At 30.0% G+C, this 17,484-nt stretch overlaps 4 protein-coding genes across 4 annotated transcripts; 2 read left to right on the top strand and 2 right to left on the bottom strand.

Annotated features, from left to right (window-relative positions):
- Positions 1-73: 73 nt before the first annotated feature.
- On the bottom strand, positions 74-884 carry BX663DRAFT_472475 (biogenesis of lysosome-related organelles complex-1 subunit 2-domain-containing protein). The gene is made up of 4 exons (XM_051524177.1): positions 652-884; positions 470-589; positions 312-416; positions 74-253 (listed from the first exon to the last, which is right to left on the bottom strand). The coding sequence occupies exons 1-4, from the start codon at positions 830-832 to the stop codon at positions 210-212; spliced, it is 450 nt and encodes a 149-aa protein (XP_051382894.1). The 5' UTR covers positions 833-884; the 3' UTR covers positions 74-209.
- Positions 885-1,175: 291 nt separating this feature from the next.
- Positions 1,176-1,963, top strand: BX663DRAFT_508818 (uncharacterized protein). Its single transcript, XM_051527544.1, has 5 exons — positions 1,176-1,297; positions 1,352-1,402; positions 1,468-1,563; positions 1,619-1,730; positions 1,790-1,963. The coding sequence occupies exons 1-5, from the start codon at positions 1,241-1,243 to the stop codon at positions 1,885-1,887; spliced, it is 414 nt and encodes a 137-aa protein (XP_051382893.1). The 5' UTR covers positions 1,176-1,240; the 3' UTR covers positions 1,888-1,963.
- A 630-nt stretch (positions 1,964-2,593) lies between these two features.
- On the bottom strand, positions 2,594-12,976 carry BX663DRAFT_434316 (ankyrin repeat-containing domain protein; the record flags this gene model as incomplete). Its single annotated transcript, XM_051523059.1, has 23 exons — positions 2,594-2,766; positions 2,836-3,187; positions 3,252-3,479; positions 3,566-4,077; positions 4,151-4,671; positions 4,786-5,212; positions 5,299-5,638; positions 5,742-6,005; positions 6,092-6,205; positions 6,319-6,663; positions 6,738-6,972; positions 7,051-7,171; positions 7,267-7,293; positions 7,368-7,560; positions 7,632-8,170; positions 8,262-8,801; positions 8,909-9,553; positions 9,637-9,781; positions 9,860-10,093; positions 10,192-10,535; positions 10,844-11,894; positions 12,002-12,317; positions 12,387-12,976. The coding sequence occupies 23 exons, from the start codon at positions 12,974-12,976 to the stop codon at positions 2,594-2,596; spliced, it is 8,256 nt and encodes a 2,751-aa protein (XP_051382892.1).
- Positions 12,977-15,272: 2,296 nt separating this feature from the next.
- On the top strand, positions 15,273-17,484 carry BX663DRAFT_508814 (lysyl-tRNA synthetase). Its single transcript, XM_051527543.1, has 4 exons — positions 15,273-15,331; positions 15,537-15,615; positions 15,678-15,807; positions 15,911-17,484. Exons 2-4 carry the CDS (start codon positions 15,548-15,550, stop codon positions 17,426-17,428), a joined length of 1,716 nt encoding a protein of 571 aa, XP_051382891.1. The 5' UTR covers positions 15,273-15,331; positions 15,537-15,547; the 3' UTR covers positions 17,429-17,484.

Genomic DNA, 17,484 nt, shown 5'->3' with positions numbered 1-17,484 from the left:
TTTATGGAAATAAAGGCTTACTTTATACTCCACAAATATTTATATATTAAAACAAAAAAAAACAAAACAAAACAAAAAAATTAAAAAAAAAAAATTAAAATAAATGAACATATCAAAAAAAAAGGGTCTGGCTAATTTGGATAGGAGATTGTATTCAATCCAAATCATAGTTACTTTCTTGAAGTCACATAAATTGTCTTCATGAGTCATTATTCGAGACCTTGTTTGTTAATAGCTGTCAACAGTTTATTTTCTAAATGGATATCTGAATAAATACATGTTAACTCTTTTATAGGATCTTGTTCTTTTACCTAAATATTTGGAATATTCATCTAATGCTTTTGCTGTCTTTTCCATTTGTATCGATTGTTCATGAATGTCTTCAATCTGTTGAATAAAATCAGAAAAATCAGCATCTATTAAAATATATGTTAATCTATACATGTGTATATATTCAATGTGCAATTACAAGTGTTTTGTAGTTTTGACATTTCTTTCATCAATCGTTGACTCATTTGATTCATTTGAACATATTTTTCTGTTGTTGCTTTATTCATAGTCTCCAATAATTGACAATCATCCACTGTCACTATAAAATAAATAATATTAACGACGTGTTTTATTTAATTCTAATCTAATTTATTTCTTTACATTGCAGCTCGGCTTTGGTATAATCTACAAAATGTTTAAATGCATCTTTTGTTAATCGGGTAATATGCTCTTCATTCAATCCTTTGATATATTCGTTTGGCTTTAAAGAAGTGATTATAGGTAAATCTGTTGTAGTAGAAGAATGCGAAGATGATGCTGATGCTTGTTCAGATGAATCCATAACTAAAAAGAGAAAAAATAGCTTTTTTTTTTTTTCAAGAAAAAAAAAAAAAATGGCGGGCTTTTTTATTTTATTTTATTGCTGGTAGTTTAAATGTCTATACACTTTTTAATGCAAAATCATGTATAACAATACAGACACAAGTTAATAAAGTGGACACAATGTATATCCTTTCTTTCTTTTCTACATTACAAAAAAAATACATGTATCTGCTATTTACAAGTGTCAATATGTAAAGAAGACAAGTTAAAGAACTTTGTTTGCTTGCTTCGTTGTTGGTATGTTTATGAGCTATTTGCTACTATTTTGTCAAAAGTCGTCACTTTACCAGTATAAAATAAATTTTATTTTTTTTTTTTTTTCATTTCATTTATTTTATTTTTTTTTTCTTGTTTCACGATCAAAGAGATGCCAACAGACAAATTCATAGCAGACAGTGACGAAGAAGTTGACAAGGAATATAAGGTTCGATCAATTATAATGTGTTAATCACTTTATATTAACCGTATTTCTCAATAGCCTAGTAAGAAACAAGAAACTGATGATAGTGAAGAGGAATTTGTAGAGGAGGTAGCAGTGTAAATTATTTATATTCATAATAGCAATTAACCATTTCTTTACCAAAAAAAAAAAAGAATACAGAAAAGGGAAAATCTCCTGATAATAAAAAAAGATTAAGAGAAGAGGAAGTAGAGATAATTCGTGATGAAGACGGAAATCCTATATTACCGGTAATAAAAGGAATACATAGTGTAAAGAAAACAATATCTAATACGTAATAAAAAGCTAACAAATAAGAGAAGAGTTATTGTTCGTCAATTCCCTTCAGGTGATGCTGCTATTGATATTCGAGAAGTATATCAAGATAAAAATACTGGAAAAATGCGTCCTGGCAAAGGTAAGATCTCAATAATAGTCGATTCATTTTATTTTATTTTGTTAACAATACTATTATAGGTATTTGTTTGCCTATGGCTCAATGGACAAAGTTAAAAGAACTTTTACCTGAAATTGATAGAATTATTGAATCGTTGCCTTCAAAGAAGCAGAAATAAATTATTAATAAGCTTGCTTGCTTTTCTCTTCTTTTTTTATATATACATATAAAAGAAATCTGATTTAATGATTATATATATGAAATGTTGTTTAATGATTACTAACAACATTTATTTAAATTCTATCATTCCAAGTCATAAAGTATCAATTATTATAAAACTGAATGACTCATTTTTATTAAGCATGAATGAAAAACATTTATACATAGATCTTGTACATTAGTGATGACACCAGTTTTTGATACTCATAATAACAAACCCTTTCGTGATCTTTAATAGTATGTTTCTTCATGCGTCTATTTGAGAGTTTAAGTCATAGATTAAAGTAGCCTTTCCTCATTTAAAGAAAAAAAAAGGGGGGGACTCTAAAGAAAGACTTTACAAAATATAGCTAACATATACAAATAATGTAGCTTATCCATACATATATTATAAGCATATCTCATATATTATAAACCAAGTTATTCTTGTAAATTTATATTTAACATAGTTTATTATTCATATATTATCTTTAAAATTGCATACTATCATCAATGTCCATGTCATCCAATTCTTCTGAAATGAAGGATACACTTTTTTTGTTTGTCATATTATCTAGGAACCAATGCTTGTACGCCTTTGCATGACTAATATCATGTTGTTTACGACATTCTTTACCATATTTACATGCTGGCTTCTTATGAAGGTAGTCTATTTATATATAAAATTAGGTATATATTAGGGAGAAAGAGAGAGAGTGTATGTGTGTGTACTTACTTAAGACATAGTGTGAATTATTTTTAAAATAATCTTCTAATATGATGGATGCAACTTTATGTGCGCAATCATTGCATATCTTGCTTTCCCTATGTAATTCAATAGGGATATCCCAATGTTTCTCTAAAGTAGTATAAAGTTAGTTGAATTGTATACTTTGAACCCATTTCCAAGAAAAAAGGAGAGACTTACTATATAATTCTTCTTTATAAAAATGACTTATATTTTCATTAAAAATCTCTTGAGGTGACTTATTCAGATTATTAGTCAACGAGGCCTTGATGATTTCTGCTTCATACATATTGAAATCATGATAGTCGTAGCTTGACAAATCATGTTGAAAAAGAGGTTTTCCTATAGCTGCCTTGGAACATAAATAACAACAGTTTGAATCTTTGACAATCAAAAGATATCGAGGCTTAATGCGATCTGTATTCAATATACAATATTCGTTATAGTGTAATAGATGAGGATGATGATCGTCATTAGGTGCAATACTGTTGCTTGCTGCAAATGGAATACATGGGCCTATGGGTATACTAACCTATTTATTTGAATTTTTTTTTTTAGTAAATCTCTTTTATTCATAACAGTATTAATTAATTTACCCCATCTTTATCATAGAGTTCATTTTCAGGATCTGGAATATATTTTCCTTGACCTTTTCTTGTTTCAAGTTGTAGAGGATCTATTTGATTTACTTGATCATCAAAGGAAACTTCACATAATAAAAGAATCATATATCCAGATAGCTTATCATCATAATTTTCTTTAGCATATTTTATAGACTTGGAAAATGTGTCTGCAAAATAAACACCATTCCCTAATAATGAACCCTTTATAATTATAAATATCATAATTTTTTCGTTTTTTTTTTTTTTTTTTTTTTTTTTTTTTTTTTTTTTTTTTTTTTTGTTCTTACTGTAAAGCTTGAGATGGCTGGTGTTGATCTTAGTCCTTGTTTTAGTATTCCCATAAAGTTACCTACACGAGACCCATGCCATAAAAGTTTACGATGAGGTGAATTTTCATAACGGCGAAAAGGTATTAACTTTTCTTCTTCTTCTTCTTCTTGTCTATGATGATGTTGTATAGCAAATAAATGAACCAGTTCATAACTTTCATTTGCCGTTGACTCCATATAGCTTTTGACCAATTGATATTCTGAGAGATTTCTATTAGATGATATAGACCTTAAAGAGCAATTGAGTGCACGATATGCATAATCTAAAGGATGCATGATATTCATATTGTGCTTTGCTGCAAGAATGATATTAGCTGCAAACCCAATATAATTTAAATCATCGACCTTGGATATTTCTGATAGAATAAGCTCGTTATTATACAGGGACCTAATCGGCTGGTTTGAGTCTACACTTTGAGGTAAAATACGAGAGTATTCTACGCATTTCTGGGCAATCTTGTATTGATAAACTTTTTTTTTGTGAGACATTTAATTTCAAAAAATGAGATTTTTTTTTTTTCTTCATGTATAATTTTTCTTTACCTTTCGATTCCATAATTTTTGATTTATCTGAATAACACTTTCGTAACTCATTGTATACTTGAATCATTTCAAGCGTGTCGCTTAAAATTTTTCGTGCTTCTTCAATTTGACTTGAAGGAATTTGCCCAAGTGGCATATCAATGTTAGTATCCATATAAACTCGTGACAAATAATGATAGTTGCAGATAAGTTTTAAAAGATGAAACAGGTCAGAGGGTAGTTTAGTAGGCACGACATTGGATGATTTGAGGAAATCAAAGTCTTCAATAATAATATCCTTGGGATGATTCGATTTTTGCATAATTTCATAACGTCCAGGTTTAGCTACAAATGAACTGCGATGATGGTCCCAACTATTTCTAGTCTTTGACTTGAATATCAATTTAAATTCTTCAATAGCCGACTCTTTAGTCAAAAATGGTGTCTTTTGATGTTGTCCTTCTTTTCCAAAGGGCCCCCATCGAGTCCACAAGATATAAATATCTAGTATTTTATTGTAGATAATACTGAGCTTATAGAAACTAACAAAAAAAAAAAAAAAAAAAAAAGGGAAAAAGAAAAGGAAAGGAAAGCAAAAAAAAAAAAAGAAGAATTAGTTCAAACGTACAACTAGAATATAGTCAAATTATATTTACGAAGTGTCTGTATAACATCCCCAACTTTGTAATTCTACTTTCATAAGCATAATATCATAGGGAACCTGATGCTCATCTACAATGATATAACCTACTTTGTCTAATTTGGAATAAGGGTCTACCCTTAAAGCGTCATCTACTGTATCATTATTTAAAGAGTCTCTCTTTTTGTTTTGTTCAATGTTCTTTAATTGTTGAAGTCTTTTCCGTTCAATTTGAGCATCCTTCTCTACGTTTGATGCTGAAATGTAGTTTATATCTATATCTTTGGATAAATTTTGTTCAGAGTGAATGAATTTTTCTGCATTATAATTCTCAACAGCAAAATTTTCAAAAGAAGGATCTGAAAGTGATAATAGCGTGCTATAATTGAAAGGAACTTGACTTTTCTGATGATAATGATAAGCATATAAAATAGGAGAAATTCCTAATAGAAAAAAAAAAGAAAAGAAAAGAAAACGAAAGAGAGAGAAGAAGTTAATATACATTTTGAATATAGTATCTCTGTTATACCATGATTATTCGGCGTCTGTAATAGATAGTTGAATATTTCATTTCCCATTTGAGATGCTATATAGTTTAGAGTAGGTTTTTTTAAATTGGAATATCCACTGACTATTCCAATCATATATGAAAATATAGTGTTGCCTTCATCATCGTGCCACATCCAGTTGATTTCTTCTGTAGACGCTTCACAAACGCTTGTTAAAATTTCCAAATTCGATTGCATAATAGCATGTAAAAATGCTGGTAGCTTTTTCCGTGAAGGATTCATGATACGTTGTGTCGAAATATCATTAGAGTAATTGCAGCAGCTTTCAATATTTGGACTTGCTCCTAATGAAATCAGATGCTATAAAAAAAAAAATTAAAAAAAAAGGAAGAAATAAGCATAAATAATTTTAACCATTATTATTTTTTTTTTTAAAAAAAAAAATAAACAAAAACAAATGTACCTTGACAAGAAATATATTTCTCTTAATAATAGCAAGTTCTAATGGAGTCATTCCCGTTATAGGATCAATCGTATTTACATTGGGTTTGCATGATTTAAGCATTTCCTGATATATGGAGTCATGAAAAACAAGTCTTTCAGTTCTATTGATATTATTTGGCAGGCATTGATTAGGGCTCATATTTTCAAAAAAGAATTCATAAAACAGTGTACGCATAGAATACGGATCTACAAGATCCAAATTGATATTATATTTTAATAGCATCTATAATAACATACACATATATAAATTAAAAAAGGAATAAATACATTAAAAAGAAAGACTTTATCTGTTAAAAATGATTGTATTACCTGTTGGTTTTCAATAGAGTTTAACGCAACATTATACATGAAGCAAGACATTCCTTTTTCAGTTTCAGTTTCAGGTTCATATACATTTGGATTTGCACCTGCCTTCAGCAATACCTATAAAATAGATATACACACATATGTATATACATATATATGTATTTAAATGCATATGTTCATATATAAAGACAAGAAACGTTTCACGATATATTAATATAAATGCTAATTACCTCCAAGAATGTAGCACATAATTTTGAAGAAGCAACGATAAGAGGATAGGTAACTACTTTATATGTATTTCCAGCTTTATCTGTTCGTTCAATGGGGCTAGGTCTATTTAGGTCAACATTATAATTTATAAGAATTTGTAGCATTTTTAAGTCCTTTTTCAAACATGCTATCATGACTGAGTTAGACCATCCATTAACACTATCATTGTCATCTGTTAGAGCTCCATTCTGTAAAAGTAAATTTGCAATTTCATATTGAGACTTTTCTACAGCAACTAGGAGTACAGATTTATGTTTTGATATATGAGTTGGCTTGTTTACGTGACAGCCTTTGTGCAAAAGTATCTTGTATTCATAAAGAAAGAAAGAAATAAGTTCATGTAGGTTTATTTATTTTATCTTTATATATATATATATACCTCAACACATTGTATTTCACATGATTCAACTGCGTAATCAAGTTCAGATTTTCCATCTTCATCAATGATATTTAAAACAATGTGGAAATTTTCGACTAAATATTGAAGCAATCGATATTGTCCATACTTGGATGCATAGTGTAAAGGTGTTCTACCATACTTGTCCCTATCGAGGCCAAGGTTTATAAGTGCAATTTTTGATATAAAATTGTCAAGATAGTCGTGCCATATTTCACTATATAATTTAAAATACAATGGTAACTATGAGAGTTATAATTTATTTATTTATTTCTTCTTCTTCTTCTAATATTACCTATCAAATGGTTTAAAACTAGCCAAGATATGCCACATGTTTTGTTCTTCATCACTTAATGTTTTTGAAAGTGCATATGTGTCTACTGAATACAACAGAACTTCGACCATATGGAATTTACCTATGGATAAAGAAACAAAAAAAGGGGGGAGAACACACATTAATAAATATGTCATGTAAGTACATAATAACTATATCATAGCAAGTGTATATTACCATTTTTCAATGCATCTCTAATATATTCTTCATTAAAAAAAAAAAGGAATGAAATCAATAAGTCTACATGAATGTTAATAATGTTATATTTCCAATCTTACCAAGAAGGGACAAGCTTTTATCTAATATTAAGTAAGAAATATTGATTAAATTCATTGATAAACTAAAATCAAAAGTCGAAATTCTTTTGCCGTCTTTTAAAGTAATTTTGCTATTAATATCAGCTCCATAATTACATAACATAACCGAGTAGTCTATATGATTATTTCGTAGTGCAAGCTGAAATGAACCATTCTTTTTTTTTTTAAATATCATTGTTAGTATAATTATTTATATTAAACAGAGAGAAAGGGGGAAAATCTTACATTGTCTAAATCAAAGGTGTTAATATCAACTTTTTTCTCTATCAAAAATGTTGAGCAGCTAAAAGCACCAATACATGCAGCATAATGCAATGGAGTTCTTCCAAATTCATCTTGAATATCAAACTTGATTGCTTTACAACCAGAAAGATATTTCAGTATATCTATTGGATCAGAGCGTTCAGGAATATCTAATTCTGTTTCCCATTCACAATCAAGATATTTGTTTAAACTGGCTTTTTCTTCATCAGATACGAAGATTGTTTCATCGTCCTTAATCTCTAACGCCTTTTTTGCTTTATATTCTTGATGAATTTGAGTCATTTTTGCATTCTTCATCCATTCATTAATTTGACCTATTGAGCTAGTTTCATCGTCAACAAGGTCAAATTGATTGATATAGTCATTTAGAATACTCTCCTTTTCCTTTTGCTCTTGTATTTCTTTGATCATTTGATTAACTTTCTTTGAAATAATCAAGTTATTTTGTATAAGTGGAATTGTCTGGTTATTGACAAATATATAATGAAGTGGTGTGCGACCTAATGAATGATAAAAAAAAAAGAATTAGTTTATTTCCCCCTCCTCTTTCTTTTCTATTATGTATTTTCCTCTAATTAAGCACCTATTTACCTAAATAATCAAGTACGTTTGCATCAGCACCCATTTGAATCAAGCTTCGTTCTACTCGGAAAGAACGATTTGTCTGCCTTTTAGTCATTTCAATAGCCAAATGAAGTGGTGTTTGATTTTTATGATTAACAGCTTTAAAGTCAGCATTATACTCTAGCAGAAGATCTGTCATGCGATGCTTCTGAACCAAGACAGCATGATGTAAAGGTGAGTTTCCATTTATATCGCTCTGATCTATTACGATGGCACCTCTTTCTAATAAAACCTTGACTAGATCAAGATGGCCACTTTTGATTGCCTCTATGAGGGGAATAGATTGAACCTTGCAAAAATTAGGATCAGCACCCAGGTTTAAAAGTAGTTGAGCTGCATTTTTATTTCCATTTCTACAAACATATGAGAGAGGGGAGCATCCAGCATCATCAAAGTGATTTACATTAAATGATACGTCTTCCTTCAGGTTATGTAGATAATCTAAATAAATATTAATTATATCCACCTCATTTAACTTGCAAGCGATTAACAAGGCAGTTTCATGTTCTATTATTGATAGTGGAGGAGGAGAGGGGGAAAATATATATATATATATATATAAAAGGCAAGTAAATAAGAAATAAATAATAACTTAATAATATATAAATACTTACTTTTATTTTGATAGTTATGATCAATATGGATTCTGGAATTTTCAAGTAGCGTTCTTACTAGAGAAGGATAAGGTATCTTGATCGCCTTCATCAAAATTGTATCACTATCTTTGTATTTAAAATTGGGATCAGCTTTAATTTGCAAAAGACAGTTTATGATTGAAATATAAATATGTTCTTTAGCTTTATCAAACGATTGGATAGAGTTGATAGCGGTCATAAGCACTGTTTGGTTCATTTTGTTTTTAGTGTTGGTATTATCATATTCATTGCCGTTCATCGTATTCCTCATCCTGCTACACATCAGTTGAAGATTTTCTACATCCATATTAACTGAAGCCCTAAATAATGCAGAATCTCCGGAAGCATTTGTAATATATGGATATGCATTAAACTCTATAAGAGTTTGAATTGTTTGATATAATGAAAGCTTAAAATCAGGTTTGATGATAGTAAAGGTTTTCTTTATGAGTTCTATAGTTTCAGTTTTGTTATTAGGTTGTTCCTGAAGAAGATCTTCTTTTCGGTGATAAGCTACCATGATGGGAGTATCATCTAACCATCCTTCAATATCTATTCTAGAATTAGCGTTTGCTCCATATTGTAGTAGAAACCTTATTAAATCAACATTTTGTGTCTTGCAAGCTTTTTTTTTTTTTTAAAAAAAATAAAATAAAATAAAAGGTTAAATAATAGAGCTTATTGGCTTATTTTAGTAAATAATATACCTAAATGAAGAGCTGAAAATCCTGTGAACCTTGGATAATCTTTTTTCTTTGTAGTAGAAATATTATTCTTGTAATCTTTCGGAAGTTTTATAGTAGCATTTAAATTTGGTTTAGCAACTATGATTATGCTCTTCATCAGTTGAATCTATTGATTTATATATACAATCCTTTAAGTACAATAATATATATATATATACATTATATGTAATTCATATACACTTACAAAAATGGAAAAATCAAACATCAAAGTAACTTGAATAGGTCGTTCCTTGTAAGCATTAAATTTTTCACTTGGATACCATCTATCATCTGAACATCCAGAAAAGCCATAAGATTTATTAGGAACTGAAGCATAGATGAGTTGTTTCTCACGTATCATTGCTTGTTTCTGTTTATAAACCGCCTGATGAACACTATATAATATAGGAGTATATCCTTCATGATTAAATGCGTTTATCTAATTTCAAATAATATTTTAGATATATGTATATATATATTTGTATATATTAATAAGGAGGAAAAAAAAACAAAGCAAAACAAAAAATAAAAACTTACAGCATTTATCAAACGTATATCTGGCATCCATTTAGCCTCAACAGTATTCCATATCATTTTTGCAACATTTACAAATCTCTCTTGTCTAATAGCATCTTCTTCACAATGTGGTTGAAAAGAGTTTGCATACGCAGCCAATTTACCAAAGTAATGAAAAAAATTGTTCCCCTTATCATATGTGTCTTCCCAAAACTTTGCACCAGCATCAATTAGTAATGCTACTAAAAAGTGATTATGATGCTTCATTGCCGTAGATAAAGGTGTCTCCTTCTCAAGGTTTTGAATGGTTAAGTCAGATCCTGCTTCAATTAGTATTCTGGCAATCTTTAAAATATACTCAATCCCTTCCATATCATCCATTACTCTTTTTAGTTGATTTTGTGGTTTAAAACCAAAATAGCCTATTTGTTTCTGAGGATAAAATGTACTCCAATTTTTGGGATATAAGCAACAAAACGAATTATTTTGAGCTAATATATGCATAGAAGTATAACCTATAGATTGTTCAAATAACAATAACAATAACAATAACAATAACAATAACAATAACAATAACAATAACAATAACAATAACAATAATAATAATAATAATAATATATATATATATATATATTGCATTAGAAAAAGCCTTTTTTTTTTTTTTTACACATACCTTCAATATCACTACTGTTGACATTTGACTTCATAGATATCAGTAATTTGATTTTATTTAAATTGGCTGCTATATCCAATTCAGAGTTTACTGGCTCGCTAATAGCATATTGTAACATAATATAGCCATCTTGATCTTTAAAGTTGACATTGATTGGATTATCAGGCAATGTAAGCAAGTATTTAATAATGCCTAAATGTCCCTTCATGCTTGCAATTGAGCAAGGAGTACTCCTCCATAAATTGCTCGTATTTGGGTTTGCCAATCCATAATAAATAAGAAGTTTCAATATTTTTTGATAACCAAATGCAGCAGCATAATGAGTAGGTGAGTTACCAGAACTATCTGTTGAATTTGCATCTACGCCAAGGGATAAAAGGTAATATGCAATCTGTAAATGACCAAAGATGCATGCTAAATGCAATGGTGTTCTTAAATACTTGTCTACCTTTTCTGGATTAGCATTGCCTTCCTCAATCAGTATCTGTACACAATCATAGTGACCATTCCTTACTGCAAAATGTAAAGGTGTTTGTTTATCAAGGTTTTCAATAATATCCACAGGCGCATTATATTCAATCAATACTTTACAAGTATCAGCGTGACCAAAAAAGGCAGCATAATGTAAGGCTGTTCTTCTGTTTTTAACTGCGGTAGATGTATAAATGGAAGAAGAGACCTCGTCTATACTCTTATCATCACCTTTCATATGTTTAATTAGAAACTCAACGTTATGGCTTCTACCAAAGCGAGCTGCCTGAATGAGTGGAGTTAATTTGTATTTATCGTAAACAATCATATTAAAGTTTTTTGACAGAAGGTATTCCAGACAGGCAGTTGTCTCACTTACAGCAGCATAAAAGGCAACGGTTCTGCCATACAAATCTGTTTGTAATCTCTCAGCAGTATCAAGTGCTTCATAAAACTCTGCAAGATAAGTTGTAGATGAATGGATAGCAGAGCAGTGATAAGGTGTCACATTGCAAGCATCAAATGCAGATTTTAATATTTGTGTTTTCCTGTAGTTTGATAGAGGTTGAGTAGCATCAAACTATGAACAATATTTTTGAAAAATAATAATAAAAGGGAAGAAAAATGAGATTTTTTTTTTTTTTTTTTTTTTTTTTTTTACTTTTAAATCTAAAAATTCAACATTACCTTAAGAACTTCGTGATGAAGATGATTAAATGTAGTTCTTCCTTCAACTTTGTTTGCTTCTTCAATCAACATATGAGCTAATATGCGATTTCCTGATATAATAGCAAAATAAACTGATAAGGAAGGATTTTGTATACGGACTAAGAAATTCTCAATAACATCAACATCCTTAAATACATCTCTTGTTATATAATGTATAAATGGACGGATTTCGCAATTCTTTATGCTATCTTCTAAATTCATGGATGTCTTGTTCATTCTGTCTTTATAAAAAGCAGAGTTTCCAAGACGGTTTCCTCTTGATTCTTGTACTTGTCTAGTATATAAATGTATATTATTAGACATTATGCTGATTAATAATAAATAATATTGCAAAATGAATTACCTAAAAGCACGCTTTGAATAAGTACCTACTCCATAATTATGGCCTGTGTTATCATCGTAAGTTAAATATTTTTTAGGAACATTGGGCCGTTTATTGAATGTCTTATCTGAACTGATCTTAGCGGCAAGTTCAGCAAATTCAAACTTTTTGAGAATAAACGAATATTCAATTAAATCAAGACCATTGGTTTTATCTTCATGAGTATAGGAAGGGTATTTTTCATAACTTTCAAGCATATATTTGAATTCATCATACGAACCAGTCTCAAGGTATCCGCGATAAGAATTAGTCGAACATAATAAACAACAATTGTTTCCTTTGATATATGTTAGTGAGTCCATAAGAGCCTCTCCATCTATCTGACTCCTAACATTCTTTCTCTTCAATCGTTGTGAATATTGATCTTCCAAAAGGATTTGGGCCTTGGTTTTTCTTCCAGATCGTTTGCTCTTATCATTTTTATTCAACTTTTTTTTATTTTCATTATCAGTATCGTCTTCATCACTATCAATAAGAACAGCTTGCTTTATTGCCATAATAGCACGGATCTTGGATAGACGAGAGGGTCTTTCATTTTGGATAATATTCATATTAGATTGTTTCTCATTGACAATATAACCGGATTCAGTAAACACTTTCTGTTGATACTTATGTAAGATATCAAGGTCTTCAATCATTGCTTCACTTTCCCAGCTATCATCTTCATACCCTTCACGAGAAATTAAATAGATTGTACTATCCTATAACCATACAAATAAAGTGGTTAGTTCTTTATATATATATGTTAATTATAGATGTGTTTTCATACATACAAGATGTTTTTTGAAACCTTTTATTTTTATTATACGTCCTTTACGTATATGTTTTGAAAGGTATATACTAGTATAACTACGCGTTCCAAGCTTTTTAGATGGTTTTAAAATTACTTGATCTTGTGTCTTAAGCAACCTGCCACTCTAATAAGGATAAAATATTTAGAACCATATTATATATATATATATGCATATATATGCTATTTCTTCTCCATATTGATTTTATACCTTATTCTTGTTGAGCATAGTCAAATTCTGAGTTAGACTTCTTAAAGATTGTCTTTTTGTTGATTTTGATTTAGTCATTTTTTTTTTTGGTGGGTTTTTAAGTATGAATAAAAAAGGGAAGGAAATGATTATAAAAGTTAGAGTTTATATACAAAACAAAAAGCATTTGTGTATACTTTGATAAAATGTGTAAGACAATAATATGATATACAAATACAAGTTTTGGACTGCGTATGAACCGTTGTACAGAGTGGTTTCCATGGCAACCATAAAAATAGGAGTTGTATGCACGTTTTTTTTTTTAATATTATATAATAATACGTAACATTTGTAAATCCCATTTTTCTTATACCAGAACATGCATGAATGATAGTATTATCCTTAACAAAGTATCAGGTAACCATTACACAAATATTTAAAGTGTCCATAACATCGCTTACAAACCAAAGACAATACATTCCTTGTTGTTTACTAATTCTAGTATTTACTTTAGTACCAAACTGTATTGCTATTTTCACTCTTTCTCTTCTTATTTGAAGTTATACTCTTTTTATTTGAATTTGATCAAATTATCAATTTCCCTCCCCTCCCTTATGTTTTTGCTAATGGAGTCGATAATACTCCTGTTCAAAGAGTCAACAACTATTTTAGCAAGCAATCCTCATTCTGGCTAATCAAGTTTTCTTTTTATATACAAGATTAAATTTGGTCTCATTAAAAAAAAAAAAAAAAAAAAAAAAAAAAAAAAAAAAAAACGCAATTCTTATATTAATTCATTGCTGCTTCCTGACCTGCTTTCTATACTAATATATGTTTTCTCTACAAAGTTGGAGCGTTTGTCTCGGGCGCTCTAGGAGCAAGGTGTTTATCTAGTCTTTTAAGAGTAAGTGATGCCTGCTTAATAAGGTGATTATGTAGACTTAACAAAATAATTGAAATCAAAATTAGGAAAGGCAGAAATGAGAGCATCTCTTACCCTTTCCAAAGAACTTGCAATAGTATTTCGATCACAGAAACTACAAAGGAGGTCAATATGTAATATATTGTATTTTTAATTAAAATACACTGATGATTGATGCATAATCTAAAAACGACTCCAGCACTGGTAATTTGTAACTAGGTACTCAATATTATTGACAGCAGTAACATAATCATCACTATAAGTACTACATTATACAAACACATATGACATAGAAATGCTTATATGGCTTTCTTAACTGAACCAAACATAGAGAATTATGAACAAACAACAACCTTTGAAAAAAAAATAAGGTTTCTTATCAAAATTACAATTACTTTAATTTTTGCAGCTTTCCTTCTAATCAAAATAAAATTCTAAATTTTGTAAAGGGATAAGAAAGTGATAATTAAAAACTCGTTTAGTATTCTAAATTTGCTTTAATTTCTAACTTGCTCTTCTGCTGTAGTGCTTTCTAAGTACATCGCCAAGCCAAAGTCAATAGCTTTACAAGTATTTGTTATGCAAAACAAAGAATTCAAGGACGTAAATAAGCTTTTATAAGTTGGATCAAATCTATTCTGTCTTTATTCTTATGGTATTTGATAAACAATCATCTCTTTATTCTATTGTATACTTTTTATAGAGTCAAATTTAAAGTAGTTTATTTTGGTGAATAAATACGAAATCAGCTAGATTCAAGTTCGATAATATTATGTAATACAATTTGGTATAATACGGCTGTAACCAACATAAATAATCTCTCGATTATAATTCGTTGACAAAATTTTCTCCAGATTATCTATCTTCATCAAAATAAAATTTCTTTATAAAATTATTGTTGTTGCTCAATGACTATTAAAGTCGCTATTTTTTTTTTCATAATACTTTTTTTTTGTTTATTTCACTCGAAATTACTTGTTTTTAATCTATCTTTTGCAAAAGAGGTAAAACTAAAAAAAAAAAAAAAAAAAAAAGAGAAAAAGTTTATTATTGCCTTTATCAAGCAACCACTATATTGGCATCATTTTTGAATATGTCAAAGAAGAAACAATTATTGAATGTCCGATTGAAAAAAAATTTAAACAAAAAATTTTCTTTTCTCCTGTTTTAATAAATCCTTTTTTTTTTTTTTTTTTAATTCTTTCTTAGTATACGACCTGATGTCTGAACAAGTAGATCAAAAGAACCTTCAAAAGGATCCCGTCACTGGAGAGATGATCTCCAAGTCGTATGCATCTATATAACTTATAATTAAACTAATGAGTTGTAACTTAATACTATTAATTGTAGTGAATTCAAGAGACGTGAGAAGCTTCGTGCTAAGGAAGCTGCTAAGGCTGCTAAGGCTGCTGCTGCTCCTGCCAAGGAAACTACTAAGCCCAAGAATGCTGAAGAAGGTGAAGAGGATTTGAACCCCAATGTAAATATATACATCTATAATATAATATAATTAATAGAGAGATTTGTCATCATCTAACGAAAAAAAAAATTTTTTTTCTTCCTTCTCTACATTATATTTATAGCAATATTTTGAATTACGTTCAAAGGCTATCAACAAACTTCGTGAGAATCCTACTCCTAATCCTTATCCTCACAAATTCCAAGTTGAATTAAGTCTTCCAGAATTCATTGAAAAGTTCAGCAAGATCGAAACTGGCCAACGTGCTGATGATCAAGTTGTTTCTGTCGCTGGTCGTATTCACAACAAGCGTGCTTCTGGCGCTAAATTGCGTTTCTATGATTTACATGGTGAGGGAGTCAAGATTCAAATCATGGCCTCTCTTCAAGATCATGAAGGTGAAGATTATGCTCAAGTGCATGACCTCTTGCGTCGTGGTGATATTGTTGGTGTTGTAGGTGTACCTGGTAAGACTAAGCGTGGTGAACTTTCAATTTTCCCCAAGAAGGTTGTTCTCTTGTCACCTTGTCTTCGTATGTTACCTAAAGCCAATTATGGTTTCAAGGATATTGAATTACGTTATCGTCAACGTTATTTGGATTTGATCATGAACAACTTTGTACGTGATAAGTTTGCAATTCGTTCCAAGATCATTACTTATGTTCGTTCTTTCTTGGACCAACGTAACTTCTTGGAAGTTGAAACACCCATGATGAACACAATTGCTGGAGGTGCCACTGCTAAGCCCTTTATTACTCATCACAATGACTTGAAGCTTGATATGTTTATGCGTATTGCTCCTGAACTTTACTTGAAGATGCTTGTTGTAGGTGGTCTTGATCGTGTTTATGAAATTGGTCGTCAATTCCGTAATGAAGGTATCGATATGACCCACAATCCTGAATTTACTACCTGTGAATTTTATATGGCCTATGCTGATATGTACGATTTGATGGATATGACTGAAGAATTGTTATCTGGTATGGTCAAGTCTCTGTTTGGTAAATACCAAGTTCAATATCATCCTCAAGGTCCTGATGGTCCTGTCATGGATATCGATTTCACCCCTCCCTTCAAGCGTATTGATATGATTCAAACACTCGAAGAAAAGTTGGACTGCAAATTCCCTCCTGGAGATCAACTTCACACTGCCGAAACCAACCAATTCTTGTCTGATTTATTAAAGAAACACGGTATTGAATGTGCTGAACCTCGTACAAATGCTCGTATGCTCGATAAACTTGTTGGTGAATATTTGGAAGTTAACTGTATTTCACCTACTTTCATTACCGGTCATCCTCAAATGATGTCTCCTCTTGCTAAGAAGCATCGTGATCGTGCTGGTCTTTGTGAACGTTTCGAATTATTCGTAGCTACTAAAGAAGTTTGTAATGCCTATACTGAATTGAATGATCCATTTGATCAACGTGATCGATTCGAAGAACAAGCCAAGCAAAAGGCAGCTGGTGATGATGAAGCTCAACTTATTGATGAAAACTTCTGTCAAGCACTTGAGTTTGGTTTACCCCCCACAGGTGGTTGGGGTATGGGTATTGATAGACTTACCATGTTCTTGACTGATTCTAATAATATTAAGGAGGTTCTTTTGTTCCCTGCTATGAAGCCTGAAGAAAACAATTAGAGAAGTTTTTTTTTTTTTTTATTATTATTATTGTTAATAAAAAATTTGCATATAAG

The sequence above is a fragment of the Cokeromyces recurvatus genome, assembly GCF_025118155.1.
Source record: "Cokeromyces recurvatus strain NRRL 2243 chromosome Unknown BX663scaffold_12, whole genome shotgun sequence".
In the NCBI taxonomy this organism is placed as follows: Eukaryota; Fungi; Mucoromycota; class Mucoromycetes; order Mucorales; family Mucoraceae; genus Cokeromyces; species Cokeromyces recurvatus.
The sequence above is the reverse complement of the archived record's forward strand: the minus strand, read 5'-3'. Positions and strand labels throughout refer to the sequence as shown.

Coding starts and splice junctions, on each gene's coding strand:
- BX663DRAFT_472475 (XM_051524177.1), bottom strand. CDS start 832: ATGGATTCATCTGAACAAGCATCAGCATCATCTTCGCATTCTTCTACT. Junction 590..651: donor TACCAAAGCCGAGCTGCAAT/GTAAAGAAATAA, acceptor TTTATTTTATAG/TGACAGTGGATGATTGTCAA. Junction 417..469: donor GTCAAAACTACAAAACACTT/GTAATTGCACAT, acceptor ATATTTTAATAG/ATGCTGATTTTTCTGATTTT.
- BX663DRAFT_508818 (XM_051527544.1), top strand. CDS start 1,241: ATGCCAACAGACAAATTCATAGCAGACAGTGACGAAGAAGTTGACAAG. Junction 1,298..1,351: donor AAGTTGACAAGGAATATAAG/GTTCGATCAATT, acceptor ATTTCTCAATAG/CCTAGTAAGAAACAAGAAAC. Junction 1,731..1,789: donor AAAAATGCGTCCTGGCAAAG/GTAAGATCTCAA, acceptor ATACTATTATAG/GTATTTGTTTGCCTATGGCT.
- BX663DRAFT_508814 (XM_051527543.1), top strand. CDS start 15,548: ATGTCTGAACAAGTAGATCAAAAGAACCTTCAAAAGGATCCCGTCACT. Junction 15,616..15,677: donor GGAGAGATGATCTCCAAGTC/GTATGCATCTAT, acceptor TATTAATTGTAG/TGAATTCAAGAGACGTGAGA. Junction 15,808..15,910: donor AAGAGGATTTGAACCCCAAT/GTAAATATATAC, acceptor TTATATTTATAG/CAATATTTTGAATTACGTTC.